This window comes from Ahaetulla prasina, chromosome 2 (genome assembly GCF_028640845.1).
Source record: "Ahaetulla prasina isolate Xishuangbanna chromosome 2, ASM2864084v1, whole genome shotgun sequence".
Lineage (NCBI taxonomy): Eukaryota > Metazoa > Chordata > Lepidosauria > Squamata > Colubridae > Ahaetulla > Ahaetulla prasina.
In genome coordinates this window covers 18,924,040-18,941,952 of record NC_080540.1, presented here as the reverse complement: position 1 = coordinate 18,941,952, position 17,913 = coordinate 18,924,040, and the positions used below count along the sequence as shown (strand labels likewise).

The 17,913-nt window shown below is 40.6% G+C and overlaps 1 protein-coding gene across 2 annotated transcripts; it reads right to left on the bottom strand.

Moving 5' to 3' along the window:
- Positions 1 to 2,806: 2,806 nt before the first annotated feature.
- MRPS18B (mitochondrial ribosomal protein S18B) lies at positions 2,807 to 16,928 on the bottom strand. Of its 2 annotated transcripts, none has more exons than XM_058173988.1 (7): positions 16,773 to 16,928; positions 10,970 to 11,117; positions 6,362 to 6,459; positions 5,207 to 5,275; positions 4,739 to 4,805; positions 3,757 to 3,861; positions 2,807 to 3,334 (listed from the first exon to the last, which is right to left on the bottom strand). In XM_058173988.1, exons 1-7 carry the CDS (start codon positions 16,890 to 16,892, stop codon positions 3,120 to 3,122), a joined length of 822 nt encoding a protein of 273 aa, XP_058029971.1. In that variant the 5' UTR covers positions 16,893 to 16,928; the 3' UTR covers positions 2,807 to 3,119. The 2 variants fall into 2 exon arrangements, with proteins under 2 accessions (XP_058029971.1, XP_058029972.1); XM_058173989.1 differs by having other exon boundaries at positions 3,757 to 3,816.
- Positions 16,929 to 17,913: the final 985 nt, after the last annotated feature.

The window sequence follows — 17,913 nt, the reverse complement described above, 5'->3', positions numbered from 1 at the left end:
CGTGGAACCCGGGGAGCTTCGGAACGGCCGTTGGCTGGATTGTTAAAAATCCGTGGCAAGTTCCGAAGGAAGCCGGGAGTGGAATCTGGAAGAGGGTGGAAGGCAGCAGTGATATATATGTATGTGTGAGGGAGGGAGGATGTGGCGGCTCGATTCTGTACTTCGAGCGATAAAAGAATATTGACGGCGCCGGCTTTGTGCCACCCGTTCTTTTCTCATCTTTTTGAAAGTGAAAGTTTTATCGAATCGATTTCCTTTGTTCCCGCGGTTTCTGTATCTCTCCGTTCCAGACTGCGGGCAGCCACGCCCACAACGGTTGTCAAACGTTCCATCGAAAAGTTCTATTTTTGCCGCTTAGCGAAACAACGAGCCGGTTTTCTTTTGTTTCTACCTCGCCTTTATGATTATTATTATTATTTTTACAGATAACTCAAGTGGGTGAACGTATCTAATCCTCCTTACTCTTTTCCCCACAACAACCACCACAACCCTGTGAGGTGGGTTGGGGGAGGGGAAGAGAGGGAGAACGAACACACAAGAGATCCAAAGACCTCAGCTGAATGCCTGAGGAGATTCTCAGTCATCCAGAGCTGAAGCAGCAGTGGTGTATTAATCATTAAGCAGACTAAGCACGCTTAGGGCACCAGGCCCAAAGGGGGCACCCCAAAGTTGAGAAAGAAAAAAAACCCAATAAAGATTGGCTTGGCTTCATTTGTACAGTATGTACCAAGGAGGGGGGCACCAAGGTTTGCCAGTGTTTAGGGACACCAGTGAGCCTTAATCCGCCACTGTGAAGAAGCTTCTTGGATTCTTCAAAGAATAACCGGAAAGTCCAGTTGCCTCTTGAAAAAAAGCACCTTTGGGGAAAGTCATCAGCTGGCTTTCATGTCCAAGAAAACTCTCTTTAAGATTAGAGCTCAGGATTTCTTGATGTCTAACCTGGTGCCTTAACCCCTACACCTATCTTGCTCTACTGCCCAAATTGAGGAGGGTTGCAAAGTAGAGAGCCAGTTATGGATTCATTACAATCCATTTACACCAACTGATCTGTCTCCATTAAAAGATTCAACTGGCTTTCATTTTATACAGATCAAAATTGCAGGATGACCGAAGTTGTATTGAAATGTGTATTGAGAAATTGCAGAGGTCAAATATTCGCTGAGGAAGTCAGTTCTCAGCGGGAAAGACTGATGTTTAAATGAAATGCCATCAATTTAATGGTTAAATATACAAGATTACATTGCTCGTTGCTATGCCTTATTAGAGACTCTGTATGTGTCTTATGTGAACATCCTGTTCTCTACTGACTTTTTAGGGGAATGAATTCCTGACAACTTTGTCATATTTCCATTGAGTAAGAGTTTAAATTTCACAGCGTATGAATAGTTACTGAATCTACAGTATAAATATAAGAAAAATGCACACAGCGATCATCATAGGTTTGTCCCTAATATATTATGTAATTAAGAGTTTTCTTAAAATTGAAATATCTTATGTAAGAAATCACCATTATTAATGAATTCTTAATTTTGTGTCTTTGATTCAGTCTTGATTCCTGGCAATTTTATTTTCTTGGCAACATTTTCAGCAGAGGCTTGTCGTTTTTCCTACGGCTGAGAGAGTGGCCCAAAGTCTCAGTTGGGTTTGTGCTAAGACAGGACTAGAATTCAGTTTTGGTTTCTAGCTGGTACTTTTTTTAACCAGATCAAATCATCACCACTAGATCGAATATATTTTACTGAGATGAAGGCCCATAAGAACATAAGCATGTCATTCAATCATTTCAGACTTTTAACAATTTGCAGAATATGTACCCTGCCTTTACTGACTTTTCAGATAGTTAGAGAAGCCTTCATATTTTTGAATATATTTCTAAATTGAACAGAGGTCCTATGACTGTTATAAATATTTATCAATCCAGTAACTTCATAATGACATCTTCATCCAAGTGATAAATTCTCCATTTGGAATCCTGAATTTGGGATATTCAGGGATTTCATTCAATCCTTGAATTAAGACTTCTGGCCCATGTAATTCAGGAGTAACCAACTATTCAAGGGAACCCACTAGTCTTCCAGCAGGTGGCCTGCAAGAGGCAATCATACTGCCATCAATGTATGACTTACGTGATTGGGTTCAACCGTTTTTTTGGAGTCAGCCAAGCTAGCAATTCATCTTGTGGCAGTGAATTTCAAAGCTGAATTTTGCTTCGAGTAAAAAATATTTTTTAGTCTGTCCTGATTCTTCCAGGACTCCATCTCATTGGGTGACTGCAGATTCTAGTATTGTCAGAAGGGCAATAGCTTCTCAACTTCAAATGTGTCTCCTCATCCAACTCCTTTCTAGACTAAAAGGGCCACATGTTCTAACCTTTCCTCATCAGGAAGCCACTCCAGCTCTTTGATCATCCTAGCTGCCTTCCTCTGAACTTTGTCTAGCTCCTCTATATCCTTTTTGAGATGAGGAGATGAGAACTGGGCACAATATTCTAGATGTGGTTATACAAATGTTACCTTTAGGCATTAAGATAATTGCATCCATTTTTCAAACACCAATTATTATTCCTAACATGCTATTGGCCTTTTTTTTACAATAGATGCACACAGTCAGCACACCTTCATTGAACCCAGCATTTTTACAAATTGCTAAAATTGCAAATACTTGTTGGATTCAAAACAATTGCCACAGAAAATTGCCTTGAAGGTTCTGTATTCTCTCTAGTTTGGAGACCCCTGTACTAAGCCATAGTATGGTGTGGTGAGTAAATCTGTTTAACTTTTGTATTAATCCATCCAACAGCAGGCAATTTTAACAAAACCATGATTTATTGTAAAATGAAACCCCATCACATTGTAGATACATACATCAAATTGCTTTTTATTGTATTTTTTGTGTTACCATTGCCCTATACTTCCCCCTCTCCATTCCATCAGGTGTTTCCAACAAAGTTCAATCACCAAAATCATCAGTAATCCCATTCAATTTACTGATAGAAGTCCTTCTGGAGGAAATAATAGACAGCAGTCCTCTTAACAGCTGAACTATATACTTTAGAGGATTTTTAAGGATCAGTTACAGGCTTCATTGGGAATGTTATAATTGCTTTTTTTGGGCTTGGTTTATGAAAGGTTGCTCTCTTCTTTCAGGTAATCCTTGTAAATCCTCCTGAAGAGTTTAATTTTTTTCTCTGGAGGCTGCTGCCAGTCATACCAGGGATACCATGATGTCTTGCTACGCAGAGCTGGGGATGGAGGAGTCTTGGAAACAGCTGGATGCTGGTTGCTCCAATCCGCATCTCGGAAAGAAATCAAGGGAATGCTAACTGGTAGAAGTCCTGACAAAGGAGGCACAAGAGAACACATATCAGAAAGAAGACCATGATTGATCTGGTTCACACCTTCTATCTAATGGAAGGTTGGGGGAGGGCCTGGCTTAGCATATCCTATGAACTGAGTGAGCTTATAAACCATGGCATAGGGTGGACAACTTATGGCTTTTGTATGGGTGAGGGAAGACAGGCAGCATTCCTATCTGCAACCTCCAAAGCATTCTAAGACCATGCCGCTGAAATTTGGCAGCAAAATGGCAAAAGGTATGGTGAAAGTAAAGAAATAGTAAAAATGGGTGTGCAAGCCTTCTGTGAGCCACTCCCATCCTCACCCCGATGCTCTGAAAGCTCCAAAATGTATCATACAAGCATTGCCACCTTCCACTGAACTCTGCCTTGTTTTCCAGCCCCAATTTAATGCTACTCACCACTGTCTTGAGCTTGATCAATGGCTTTCTCTAGCTCTTTTTGCTTCTTTCTACACACACCTGTGATGCAAGAGAAAATGTGTTTCCAAGACTTGATAAGAGTTCCTTGTGGTGAAATCAAAACAAAACATTGTGGTGAACACTGTGGTGAATAAAAACAACAACAACCCTGTACCTGAAATAGTCATCGTTTAATAACAGCTCAGTAACTTCCAGTACTGCTGATAAATTCCTGGCCTCTCAGTCTAGCCTGTTTTGTTCACACATGCTCAGATCAACATGATAAGTACATGATATGTCCCAAAGGTTACATAAGTACTGTGTGAATTCTAGACTGGTTTGCATTCAGGGATTTGACTGTGTGTGCTATCTATTCCCACAAGAAAAAAGGCAACACACGTCCTGTGGTTTTGAACTGAGATGTTGCACTAAAATGCTATCGCTCCAAAGCCGTGGCATCTTGCTTGGAGAGTAGCAAACCAACTGGGACAGTTTCTAAAATAAGGTTTGGGAAGATATGGTGGTTGCTGCAAATGAATGCAAATGTGGCCAGCAATAACATTGTGTATGGAATAGTTAGTGGGACAGCAGAAGGAACAAGAATAGTTACATAAATGAGAGGGAGAGGGAGAGAATTACGACAACTCCCCGACCTCCGGACCTTCAGACGTGAACTGAAGACTTTATTATTTCAACGCGCTGGACTAGCCTAAGAATAAAATGTTTTAGCTAAATTTTAACGGGTTTTTAACTGGTTTTGTATTGTTTTTAGTGATTTGGCTATGATAATATTTAGTTTTAATTGGGTTTTAAAGTTTATTTATTATACTGTCTTTTAATATGCCTGTGAACCGCCCTGAGTCCTACGGGAGAAGGTGCGGTATAAAAGTATGATTAATAAATAATAATAAATAAATAAGAAAGAGAATATCTGGGACACGGAATTAAATGGAGCAGGCATGAAATGCAATAGCTGTGTTACCTGTATGGGTTGCATCAAGGATGATATTCGAGTGGGGGCAGATAAACTGTTCAAGAAGCTTCACATTCTGTAAGATGAAAGGCCAATTTTACTCACCGGTTAGAAAAGGAAACATGGCTTTATACAACCAATGCAACTGTTTTTATTTATTAAATTCCTAACTTTTTTGTTACTGCCTGAATACCACTGATGGCAAGATAGACCAGAATTGTTTCTGCACTGGCATCGGTCTTTCAAACAAGTTCATCCAGTTAGCTTTTGGGTGCTGTGGCAATTGTTTTTCATTAGCTTTTCAATACTGCCCTTACAGCTCTTATGTCCAGATGCTCCAGAACTGCCTATATTTTATATTGTTTATAGCCTCTTTTTTCTGTTTCATCTATGGAGCATGTTTGCATCTCTACTCTGGGGACTTTATTACATTTATTTAAACAAAAATATAAGAAAAAAAAATCCCATAATTCTTACCCTATAATCCAAAAAAAGATGTTGATCTCTACAGATGGGACAGGGATTCCCACAGACGTGCCCTCTTCTCTGTAAGTACAGACAGAACAAAACAATTTATTGTGTAAAAAATTAGGAGACGAAAATCCTATAAATGTTCCATTCATAATTACTTAAAATAATGTGCCTAATGTTAGGCACCCTACTCTAAGAAACATTTAGACACCTGGAACAAGTTCAAGGGTCAGAAGGAAACTGGGAATTGTCCCACGAGCAGAAATTGAAGGAACTGTAAATGTTTAGCATAGAAGAGACCAAGGTAAAATGTTAAAATACTGTACTATATAATACCAGATAATCTAAGACTGATCGTCCTTGTCCCAGAATGCAATTGTTTTGTCTTATTATAAAAGAGTCCATAATTCTGCATTCTGGAACAAGTCTCACTGAAACAACAAGTAGCTGGTTTGACAATAATTGGCCTCCCCATGGATTCATCCCGATTGGTTCAAGCAGGAACCAGACGGGATAAATTGATTAGGATTCTCACACTGAAGAGGAATTTGAACTCAACTGTCGTAAGAGCTCCTACAATTTTTATAATAAGAATCTGCCCCTCCCTTCCCAAATACTCAGATTAGCCAATTCAAAGAGAAAAAGATGATACATTCCAGGAACAAACCATGTAATTCTGCATACAGTTAATAAAAATACCTACAATTGTATCCCTTAAGCCTGAAATATCCCTTCAAGTACAAATTACCGATATGCTGCCTCTTATCCAACTGTCCATACAATGTTTACTGTTTTTTACACTACTTAACAAATTAAAGAAAGCCAGTTTGGTGAACACACCAGGCTAGAAACCAGGGCACTGTGAGTTCTAGTCCTGCCTTAGGCATGAAAGCCAGCTGTCAGCCCAACCCACCTCAAAGGATTGTTGGTGTGGAGAAATTAGGAAGGAGTATGCTCACCACCTTGAGTTATTTATAGAAAAGGAAGGAAGGAGAGAAAGGAAAGAAAGGAAGGAAGGAAAGGAAGGAAGGAGAGAGAGAGAAAGAAAGAAAAGAGAAAGAGAGAGAGAAAGAAAGAAAGAAAGAATATTGCTATAAGCATTAGCAAATATTATGCTCAGTTCTTTGGATTCAGTCACTGACATAAACAGACTGTACTCACAATGCACATCTTCCGGGTTCTCTGTGGTGGAACCTGACCCTTGAAATTACGCCTGTATCCAAACCACACGGGATTGTTGCCATATTTAGTTATGTATTCTAAAGGGGAAAGGAGAAAAAAATTATGGCCTTTGCCTAACATTTTACAAATATACTCGGTATACATACAGCAATAAGTTACCAGCTCATATACACTGTCAACCCTTCGAAAGTAGGTCAGGTCAGGAAACGGCTCAAGGATTCCAGGAATGCTATTTTATAGCTGTAGCATATGATAACAGAAATCTTGAAAACCCTCTTATACCAAACAGAATCAAGGCGAGTTATTTTAACTTTCTTTCTCATGCTTCTCCTTTCTCAGGACTAACTAATCCAACTCTCAAACTGTTTAATAATAATTTTTGGTATTACCCCAGACTGTTGATATGAACTATATAGTAATTCAAGCTCATTAAAGGAATGTATCTTAATGGAAACAATAATAAAGAAATGGAGTTTTGCTCATATATAGTCAGACCTGATGTGATTATCTATATGCCTTGAAAAATTGAGAAAGGAATGGCCACAACTGAAAAGACTACGGCTTGAGTATACCAAATGAATTCATTTTATAGGTAATCCTATACATCTAGTTTCTTTGATATTAGGGAATAGGAAACATATGAGAGTAGGCCATTTTCCTGGCTATGTGACTTGCGCCCTATAGCAACGGAAGGAATTATTTTATACTAAACAAAACCACTTGTCCATTTAGAGCTCTGCTGCCTTCTGATTAGAGGTATCCCTTGCCATATTTTGAACTAGGCATAGGTCTTCCCTTTTTCCAGCCTCACCTAGAAGGAAGCCAAGGAGAAATGAATAGGCCCAGCCCAGAAAAGATGAAAGCAATATAGGAAACTGGGAAAGCAAACTAGGACACTAGGAAAATATGCTGAAACAGAACAGGTTTGTGGACCACCTCAAAATTCTTTTAAGTATTGTTCCAGAAAGGAAAAGCAAACTTGCAATGAGTAAAATTGACAGATGTGGAACTTTTGTCCCATAAAGCAAAGACTCTTCATACAAGACCATCTGTATGTCCATCTCCATCTTTCTTGAATACAGCATTCCACAGCAGCAGTTTTCAGCTTATAAACATGTAAACACGAGCAATGAAGCCGCCTGAGGATTTATTACATGACACAACCCTACATTTACCTGTTTACTCATAATTGCTGGGCTTCCTAAGCCAAAAAAAAAAACCAAAAAAAACCCCTCACATCACAGGTAGTCCATGATTTACCACTTTCGGTATAGTGACTGTTCAAAGTTAAAATGGCAGAAATTGATTTATGGCTGTTTTACCACACAACTGCTGGTCACGTGATCAAAATCCGTACACTTGGCAATGGATGTGCATTTGATGGTTGCAGTGTCCCAGGATCATGTAATCACCATTTGTGACCTTCTAACAAGCAAAGACAATGGGGAAGCCAGATTCCCTTAACAATTGGATTATTAATTTACCAGTTGCAATGATTCACTCCATAATTGTGGCAAGAAAGGTCGTAAAATACCTATACTGTAGGGCTGTGCAAAATGTTCTATAGTATGTATGAATTATTCCACGCATGCGATAATTGGCCAGTGATTCATATTCTAATGCATTCTATAAAATCACTCAGGATCCTTCCGGGTTTTGTTTTGCGTAAAACTTAAAATTAACCAAAAGGTACCAGGTTTTGTTTCTCCCACACTAAGCCTCACCCAAAAAGGTTCCAGATGACAATGGGTCATTCAGATTCAAAGTGAAACATATTTTGTATTGTGTGCACAATCTACTTTAACACATTATCTCATCCTAAAAACTAAGAAACATTCTTTAATTTTTTTATATGCCATGTTTCCCCAAAAATAAGACATCCCCTGATAACAAGTCCAATTGGGCTTTTGAGTGCATGGGCTAAAATAAGCCCTCCCCGAAAATATTTAAACACAGAGCTGAAAATCAGGTAAGACGGCAAGAGGAGCCCCATTTTGCTCCATGCGCCCCAAAATAATAAAATCTCCCCGAAAATAAGGCCAAGCGCTTATTTCGGGGTTCAAAAAATATAAGACAGGGTCTTATTTTTGGAGAAACATGGATATGGTTCCCTCCTTTTGCCTCAAGAAAATTAAGGTAGCACGAATGATCCTTTCTCTCACACATTCTTTCTCTCTGGAAGAATGAGTACTGGGGCTCCTACCTCAGGCTAAGTGAGGACTTTCGGTTTAGATGTGAACCAGTTATTTACAGTGCTGCTATTCCAGATTGAAGAGTTCTCAGAAATTACCTCTGATGAGGGCAAAGTTACAATTGCAGTGATCTTTAATTATACTGTCACTAAGTAGAAATGAACATACCGTGTTTCCCTGAAACTAAGACATGTCCCGATAATAAGCCCAATTGGGCTTTTAGGCACATGCTCTAAAAGAAGAAGCTCTCCCCCGCAAAAGAAGCCCCCCTCCAAATGCGCAGGGGGGGAAAGGGAGGGGGAACATCAGAGCTGCTGCTGCCCAAGATCAGCAGGCCAGAATCGGTGAGCCGGATGCACCGCTGCCACTTGGGAGAAGAAGAGAGAGAGGAGGCGCTGCGAGAGTGCCCATTTCTTTTTTTTGTTTGTTTACATTTATATCCCGCCCTTCTCCGAAGACTCAGGGCGGCTTACAGTGTATAAGGCAATAGTCTCATTCTATTTGTATATTTTTTACAAAGTCAACTTATTGCCCCCCCAACAATCTGGGTCCTCATTTTACCTACCTTATAAAGGATGGAAGGCTGAGTCAACCTTGGGCCGGGCTTGAACCTGCAGTAATTGCAGGCTACTGTGTTCTAATAACAGGCTTCTTAACAGCCTGAGCTATCCCAACCCAGTTTCTCACATTCTTCTCCTCCCGGGCGGTGGCAGTGCATTCCGCTCCCCAAATCTGGCTTGCCGATCTCAGCCAATGAGAGGGAGTGGCAGGTGGGGAGGGGTGGGACGGTGGAGAAGTGAAATGCATGGAGCCAGACGGTGCTCTCCTTGCTGTCTCTTTTCCCCACCCCTTGCCGGGCATGGCAGGAGCTGGAAGTCAGGTAAGACACAGCAGAGAAGCTCACACGTCTTACCTGACTTCCAGCTCCTGCCATGCCCAGTCAGCATGTAAAGGAGGAAAGTCCATCCGTCCGTGGGGAAGCGTGGCCGGCCAGAGTCCTGCTGGCATGGCCGGCCACTGAGGGGGAAGAGAGGGTCGCTCGAAACCCAGCAAAGCACCCACTCCCGCTCAGCCCTTGAGTTACTCTGTCTTGAGGCGGCTGAGGCAGGCGCCGGGGCGCCGGACGGTGAGCACAAGCAGCTTGTACTTGTCCCACAGGCCAGCTGAGACAGTCAGTGTCTTACTTGAGGAGGGCCCGCGCATGCACTAGCATTCCCAGGAAGTCGTCATTGAGGCGGCTCTCCTTATGGCTCTCATGCTCAGGGCCCTGCCGAAATTTGTTTTCCAGCTCCCCCAGCAACTTCTCCGAGTTGGACATCTCCAAATAAAGTGAGCCATCGAAATAGCCATGGCACAAGCTGATCGAACAGCTCAGCAGCCACATCAAGAGGAGCCCCATCAGCATTCTGGGGCTGGGGAGGGAAGCTGCCCGGCGCCCTAAATATCCTGAAGTGGAGGAGGGCAAAAGCAACTCTGGTTGCGCCGAGTTTCAAGTCCTCCGTTTGTGACCGCCTTTCTTGCAGGGTTTCATTGAGACCTGCTGGGAAGCCATCGCTTGGCCCTTCTCGCTCCACGCAAAGAGCTCTCCTTTGCACTCGATTTGCCCGTGAGAACTTTGGGGCTGGCAATGTTGCAGGCAAGAACCGGCCACGCCTATCCTGCTTCAGGGATAAGACCCCCGATAATAAGGCCAAGGCCATATTTCAGGGGTCAAAAGAAAATAAGACCTTGTCTTATTTTCGGGAAAACATGGTATGTAGCTATATAATAGTTTGTTTGCTCATTTTTATTTTTTATGAAGGTAGTCCTCAACTTACAACTGTAAAGGAGAGCGCCCATTAGTTGTAGTTCGTGACGGTCATAAAGCAGATCATCACGAGTGACCAAATTTTATCTTTTTTGCAGTGGTCATTAAGTGAATCACTATGGTTGTTAAATAAATCTGCAGTCTTTAAACAAATGCCCTGGCTATTAAGTGAAAAACACCAGTTTTCAGCAAATATGTTATAATCATGGTCATGTACCTCTGGGACATCGCAAAAGGCTATAAATGCCAACTGGCAAGTGTCCAAAATGTGGTCATGTACCGGGACAGGGCACAACTGAGTGACTGGTTATAAGTCAAAGACTACCTGTTATTTTACTATCATATTGTGTGAGTAGATGTCACATATTAAGAAATCTCATTGTCGATCTTTGTTGCTGTAGGCATTTTGTAAACAGAGAAACCCTTATTTCACACACTATGGTAAACCACAGTTATTCAATCATGATTCGTTAAATCATGTAACAAAACTAGCCAAATTTACACAAAAAACACCTACAAATAAATTGCATTTTTTATCAAATTCTAGACCTACAGAAACTGTTCCTTTCTACCTCTATTCATACATACCTTCACTCTCCAAGTATTTCCATGGCATTTCTCTGTAATGTGAATCTATCTCATGACCATCTGGCTTTGTGGGTTCTTCTTGGTTGTCTTCTGTGCAGTACGTACGAAAGGCCAATTGCTCGGGCAGGAGGGAAGTTGTGAGTATATGCTAGGAAACAAGGCAAGGCAAGTAGTAAATAACTGTACCAGCATGGCTAGCAGTGACATATTAGGAGAAAAACCCAAGTTTTTAAAAAAGCATTTTCAATCAGATATTCAGAAATTAAGAGCAGTATCTCAAATGGGTAGGCAACAGCTACCCTCTAGCTATTTGCTGTAAAGGGATTATTGAAAACAAACTCAAAATGCCACGTTATCTCTTCTTATTAGTTTATTGCCTTAAGTCAAAACAAATATACATACATACATACATACATGACAGACACAGACTTCAGAGGATAATTAGAACTGCAGAAAAAACAATTGCTACCAACCTGCCTTCCACTGAGGACCAATGAAAATATTTGCAGACCCCTCACATCCTGGACATAAACTGTTTCAGCTCCTACCCTCAAAACAATGCTATAGAGCACTGCACACCAGAAAAACTAGACAGAAAAACAGTTTTTTCCCGAATGCCATCACTCTGCTAAACAAATAATTCCCCCAACACTGTCAAATTATCTACTAAATCTGCACTACTATTAATCGTCTCATCGTTCCCATCACCCATTTCCTTTCATTTATGACTGTATGACTGTAACTTCGTTGCTTGTATTCTTACAAATTCCTGGTTGTTTATTTGTACCCTATGACTATCATTAAGTGTTGTACCCTATGATTCTTAATGAACATATCTTTTCTTTTATGTAGACTGAGAGAATATGCACCAAGACAAATTCCTTGTGTGTCCAATCACACTTGGTCAATAAAAAATTCTATTCTATTCTATTCTATTCTATTCTATTTATACATATATTTCTTATTCACCTTTAAGAGTGATTTACTTAGCTGTAATTGCTTTATTATCCAGTAAGTATGGAATTCTACAAGTCAGTGTGGCTTAGTAATTACAGTAACGTGCAAGAGAGCACACAACCCACCCCCACATTCACTGAAAGCCAGCCACACTGACTTATGGAAGCAGTATGGGACTAGTGACATCTGTATTAGGAATCATGAGATCCTTGATGCTCTGAACCTGGTTGTTTTCTTTCAGATGTTTCATTACCCAACTAGGTAACATCATCAGTGCTAGAAGGTAGTGGGGTTTGCTCTCTTTTTATTTTCTGGTGCCCTGCCCTGTCTTGGGGGTTCCTTGACAGAGCAAGCCATTGGTAATTAAAGAGAGAGCAAAACCCACTCCCTTCTAGTTACCTAGTTGGGTAATGAAACATTTGCAAGAAAACAACCAAGCTCAGAGAATACCAATGACCCCGCAGTTGAACTCTGAGCTACAAATAGTCTTTTATACAAATAATCACCAGATATACTGTACATACAGTAGTATGATCAGTTTCAGTCAACATTCAAAGTGACTAAGACATAGCTTGAGATCACATATACAAGGAAATTATCTCCAAACCACTCCTTTTCTGCTACCGGTAGATGAAAAAAATGTATTTTTAAAATGAGGATAGCAGCTGGGAATGGAGGCTAAGAAATAAGTGCAGTCAGTTTCTTCAACAGTCTCAGAATCAACTTGCTGGAATCCCCAGGAATCTGGAAGGGAAGCTTTTAAATAAAATGTGTGGTCAGAAATGGCGCTACCAGATTCCTCCTGATTTTTATTTTTGTTTATTATAGGCTGTCCTCCACTGTTTCAGGAAAACTGTCTCTGAAAGACAGATATAGTGTGTGCTTATGCCTTATCTTTTGTTTCTGGTTTTATTCTCTCTGTACAACTTCAATAACTATATTTCTTTTGAATTGGAAACAGATCAGCCCTCTACATTTTTTTCTACTGAATGCTTTGCATGGAATTATTTTAAGCTAAAAGGGATTTGCTCTTTTAAAAATATTTTTTTCTCTCTGAGGAAGTCTTGATTCTATTAGTCACACATCTCAACTCTATCCAGCCTTTCAGTCCTGCAAGGTAGCCCAGAGGAAACAAAATTATGAGTAATAATACTATCCTTAATGTAAAATTACTGTGATAAAATCTTGGAAATCTGAAAGGTCCTCTCCTCTCCTTTGCCTTTACTTTCCAGAGAATTAGGTAGGATCCCTTCTGAGACTCTGACCCCACCCACATTCCTCCTTTTGATTCAGACCATTTATTTATTTATTTATATTTATTTTGTCATAACAGTATATATAAGCATTAACATGAAATAACTATATAATATATAAGCATATATATATGAACATAAGTATGTAATTATATTAATTGGATATAATGAAGAGGAACAATAGGACAGGCACCGGTAGGCAGCCATGTTTGTGCTCTTATGCACGCCCCTTATAGACCTCTTAGGAATGGGGTAAGGTCAATAGTAGATAGTTTTTGATAAACCTTTTTTGACTAATAAAAACTTTTTGAATAAAAAAAAAAAAAAAAGAAAAAAGAAAAGAAAAAAAAAAAATAGTAGATAGTTTTTGGTTGAAGATTTTGGGATTTTGAGAAGAGACCACAGAGTCAGGTAATGTGTTCCAAGCATTAATAACTCTGTTACAGAAGTCATATTTTCTGCAATCAAGACTGAAGCGGTTAACATTAAGTTTAAATCTATTGTTTGCTCTTGTATTGCTGTGATCTAGGTTGATCATTTGTGATCAACCTAGATCATTTGTGATCTAAGTTGACTCCAAAGGTTATTCTCACACCCTATATCCAGACACTATAAAATGTATTCATTTTTTAAATTTGCTAGTAATGGCAGCCTTATCTTTCTCAAATACTAAGGATTAGAGAGGAGGAGGACATGCCAGCTGAGAATTCCCCTAGAAGATACAAGTGAGAATTACCAACAGCAATATTATAAAGAGACAAGAATCCCAGACCCAAAGACCAGTTGAAACAGTCCTCTAAGGATCCCAGCTTCCCAACTTGTCATTTGAAAGATCAATAGACGAAATTTATGCTTGTAACTATGGTACCAAGAGTTCTCTATTACACTGTGGAACACATGTGTATTTAAGAATCTAGTCTAGACAATTTAAAAATGCAGGCTCTGGGAACAATGCAAAACTATTGGTTATGCATAAAGAACTATCTGACAAATTGAAAGACAAAAAGGACAAATATAAAAAGTGGAAAGAGGGGCAAATAACTAAGGCAGAATATCAGCAAATAGCCCGAGCCTGTAAAGATGAAGTGAGGAAAGCTAAGGCTCACAATGAACAAAGGCTAGCGACAAAAGTAAAAAATAATAAAAAAAGCTTCTTCCAACATGTTAAAAACAAGAAAAAAGTCAAGGAAACAATTGGCCCATTGCTGGGAGAAAGTGGCAAGAAGATGACAAGCAACAGGGAGAAAGCAGATCTACTTAACTCATATTTTGCATCTGTCTTTACACAAAAGGAAAAACAATCCAACCTATCAAAAACAGCACTACAAAAACAGATTAGAAACACAAGTTAAAATAGGGAAGAAAATGGTAAGTGAACACCTGTCTACCTAGACGAGTTCAAATCACCAGGACGGATGGATTACACCCCAAGGTTCTGAAGGAACTGGCAGACGTGATCTCAGAACCACTGAACTATATCTTTCAAAGATCCTGGAGCACAGGGAGCTGCCAGAGGACTGGAAAAGAGCTGATGTAGTTCCCATCTTCAAAAAGGAAAAAACAGATCCAGGAAACTACAGACCTATCAGTCTGACCTCAATACCGGGAAGATTCTGGAAAAGATAATCAAGCAACGAATCACGAACACCTAGAAGCAAACAAAGTAATAACCAAAAGCCAACATGGGTTTGTCAAAACAGATCATGCCAGACTAATCTTATCGCATTCTTTGACAAAATGACAAAATTAGTAGACCAGAGGAATGCTGTTGATATAATTTACTTGGACTTCAGTAAAGCATTTGATAAAGTAGACCATAACCTACTACTAGATAAAGTAGAAAATGTGGGTTAGACAGCACCACCACCAGATGGATTCGTAACTGGCTGACCAACCGCACTCAACGTGTAGTCCTCAACGGAACTACATCCACATGGAGGAAGTATGCAGTGGAGTACCCCAAGGCTCTGTTTTAGGCCCAGTACTCTTCAACATCTTCATCAATGACTTGGACGAGGGATAGATGGGGAACTCATCAAATTTGCAGATGACACCAAGCTGGCAGGAATAGCCAACACTCCAGAAGATAGGCTCAAGTTACAGAAAGATCTTGACAGACTTGAACATTGGGCGCTATCTAACAAAATGAAATTCAACAGTGAAAAAGTAAGGTTCTACATTTAGGCCAAAAACAAAATGCACCAGTACCGTATATGTGGTACCTTGCTCAATAGTAGTACCTGTGAGAGGGATCTTGGAGTCCTAGTGGATAACCATCTAGATATGAGCCAGCAGTGTGCAGCAGCTGTTAAAAAGCCAACACAGTTCTGGGCTGCATAAACAGAGGATAGAATCAAGATCACGTGAAGTGCTAGTACCACTTTATAATGCCTTGGTAAGGCCACACTTGGAATATTGCATCCAGTTTTGGTCGCCACGATGTAAAAAGATGTTGAGACTCTAGAAAGAGTGCAGAGAAGAGCAACAAAGATGATTAGGGACTGGAGGATAAAACATATGAAGAACGGTTGCAGGAACTGGGTATGTCTAGTTTAACAAAAAGAAGGACTAGGGGAGACATGATAGCAGTGTTCCAATATCTCAGGGGCTGCCACAGAGAAGTGGGAGTTGGGCTGTTCTCCAGAGCACCTGAGGGTAGAACAAGAAGCAATGGGTGGAAACTGATCAAGGAAAGAAGCAACTTAGAACTAAGGAGAAATTTCCTGACAGTTAGAACAATTAATAAGTGGAACGACTTGCCTTCAGAAGTTGTGAATGCTCCAACACTGGAAATTTTTAAGAAAATGTTGGATAACCATCTGACTGAGATGGTGTAGGGTTTCCTGCCTGGGCAGGGGGTTGGACTAGAAGGCCTCCAAGGTCCCTTCCAACTCTGATGTTATGTTATGTTAATTTCCATAAATATAGCCTAGGAAAAACGCAGGGATTCTCTGGAAAAAATATATTTTTAACAAAACGACAACCCAATATGTTCTAGCATGAAGATTTGTTCTTATTGAACAGAAAACAAGCTATGAACATTACAGCTCTTTTAAAGAAAGAGGAATGACCAATTATGAGAAAAGGGAAGAAAGAAAACCGAGAGGCTTTAGAAATAGCAGAGTGCACAAGGTCTAAACGGGGGTCTCCCAAACTCTTCAGCTCACTGATCCTTCATGAAGTTTCAGATTGTTCATCAGACCTCTAAATATTTATAATCTTAAAGTAATTGGATGAATGCTACTTTAATAGCTAAATTGTTACTTGAATACTTCATTACTAGCGCACTTAACTACGAGTGACAACATCGACCCTCGGTGGTCCATATTGATCATTTTGGGGAATCCTACAACTAAGCCATTATGCAAGACATACAGTTCTATATTTACTACCTTACGAGTAAACTTTAGAGAATACTTCATAAAATTTATACTAGGCGTTAAGCATAGCTAAATCCTCAGGTAAACTAACGATAATGCAAAATAAAAAGACACCGTGGATTTTTTGTAAAACAAAAAACTAGGCTGCTTTTAAAAAAAGTTAATCTACCACATACGACTCTAACTATTAAAAAAACACAAGCGTCCTCTTACCCGTAGCCCGCAAGACCTATTAAAAGCCACGCGGGCGGCTAAAGAGGCCACATTCCCACACAGCAACATGGCTCGACTGGGGGCCGCCATCTTGCGCGGGGCACAAATACCGTTGCGCATGCGCCATTGCGCTTCATTGTTTTTCTCCCCCCCCACCCCCAGGTCACCTTGAGAAAACCTGAGGCATTTCCTCCCGCCCTGATTTCAAGGACAGGTCATTTGACTTAAGATATTATCTCGAATTCACCCCAGGAGAAGTGATCACACATGTATTGCAAACATACCTCACCATCACTTTTAAAAAAAGATTTCTATTTTTTGGCTTCGATACGTTTTCACGATTGATTGACCCCAATTGCCCTTCCCACTCCTACACAATAAAACCTCCACCGGAAGCCATCGAAGCCAACGGCGCTGGGTCTTTACTGCGCATGAGCAAAATTGTTTTAACTCTCGGGTGGAGGCTCGGCGTTCAAGCATCCAAATTACGCGCATGCCCAGTTCCGGAGCCCATCTCGCTTTCTGGTTCCCAGCTTCCAGGGCGGAGAAAACCCGTGGCCGCGCGCGTGCACGCAGCTCTTTACGACGGCAAGCCTGGCGCCCGCTTGCGCATGCGCGTTCCTGATCTCCTAACTGCGTCACGAGCTTCATCCAGGTTATTTTTTCATTCCGAGGAGACCGTTGAACTGCTTTTCAAAATTGAATTCGAACCGTGTGCGTCGATATAAATTTTATCCCGTATTTAGACCAAAGGGAGCTCCAGTGGGGCGGGGCAGGCGGCCAAGGCTTTGTTCTTTGGACGCCGCGCACGACGGTGGGAGGAGGCGTTGAGCGGAGGGAGTGCCGCCATATAAAAGCCTCGGCGCGCGCTCCCTTCGGCCATTCTGGGGTCTGTTTAAAGGTGAGTACTGTGTTTCTGGCAACGTTGTTATGGGAGCGGCTTGGGAGGGGGACAAAAGGGCATTACGGTCTGATAATTTTATTTCCTCTTCCCTCCCCCCCCAATATAGTGTTATTGACATTTGCAAATCCTATGTCTTTCCTTGAAACTTGAACCTTCAAAAAAAGCCCTAAACTCAAGTTCTCCCTAACAAAAAATAAAATAAAATAAATCCCAAGCCACTCAAAAACGAGCCGTCAA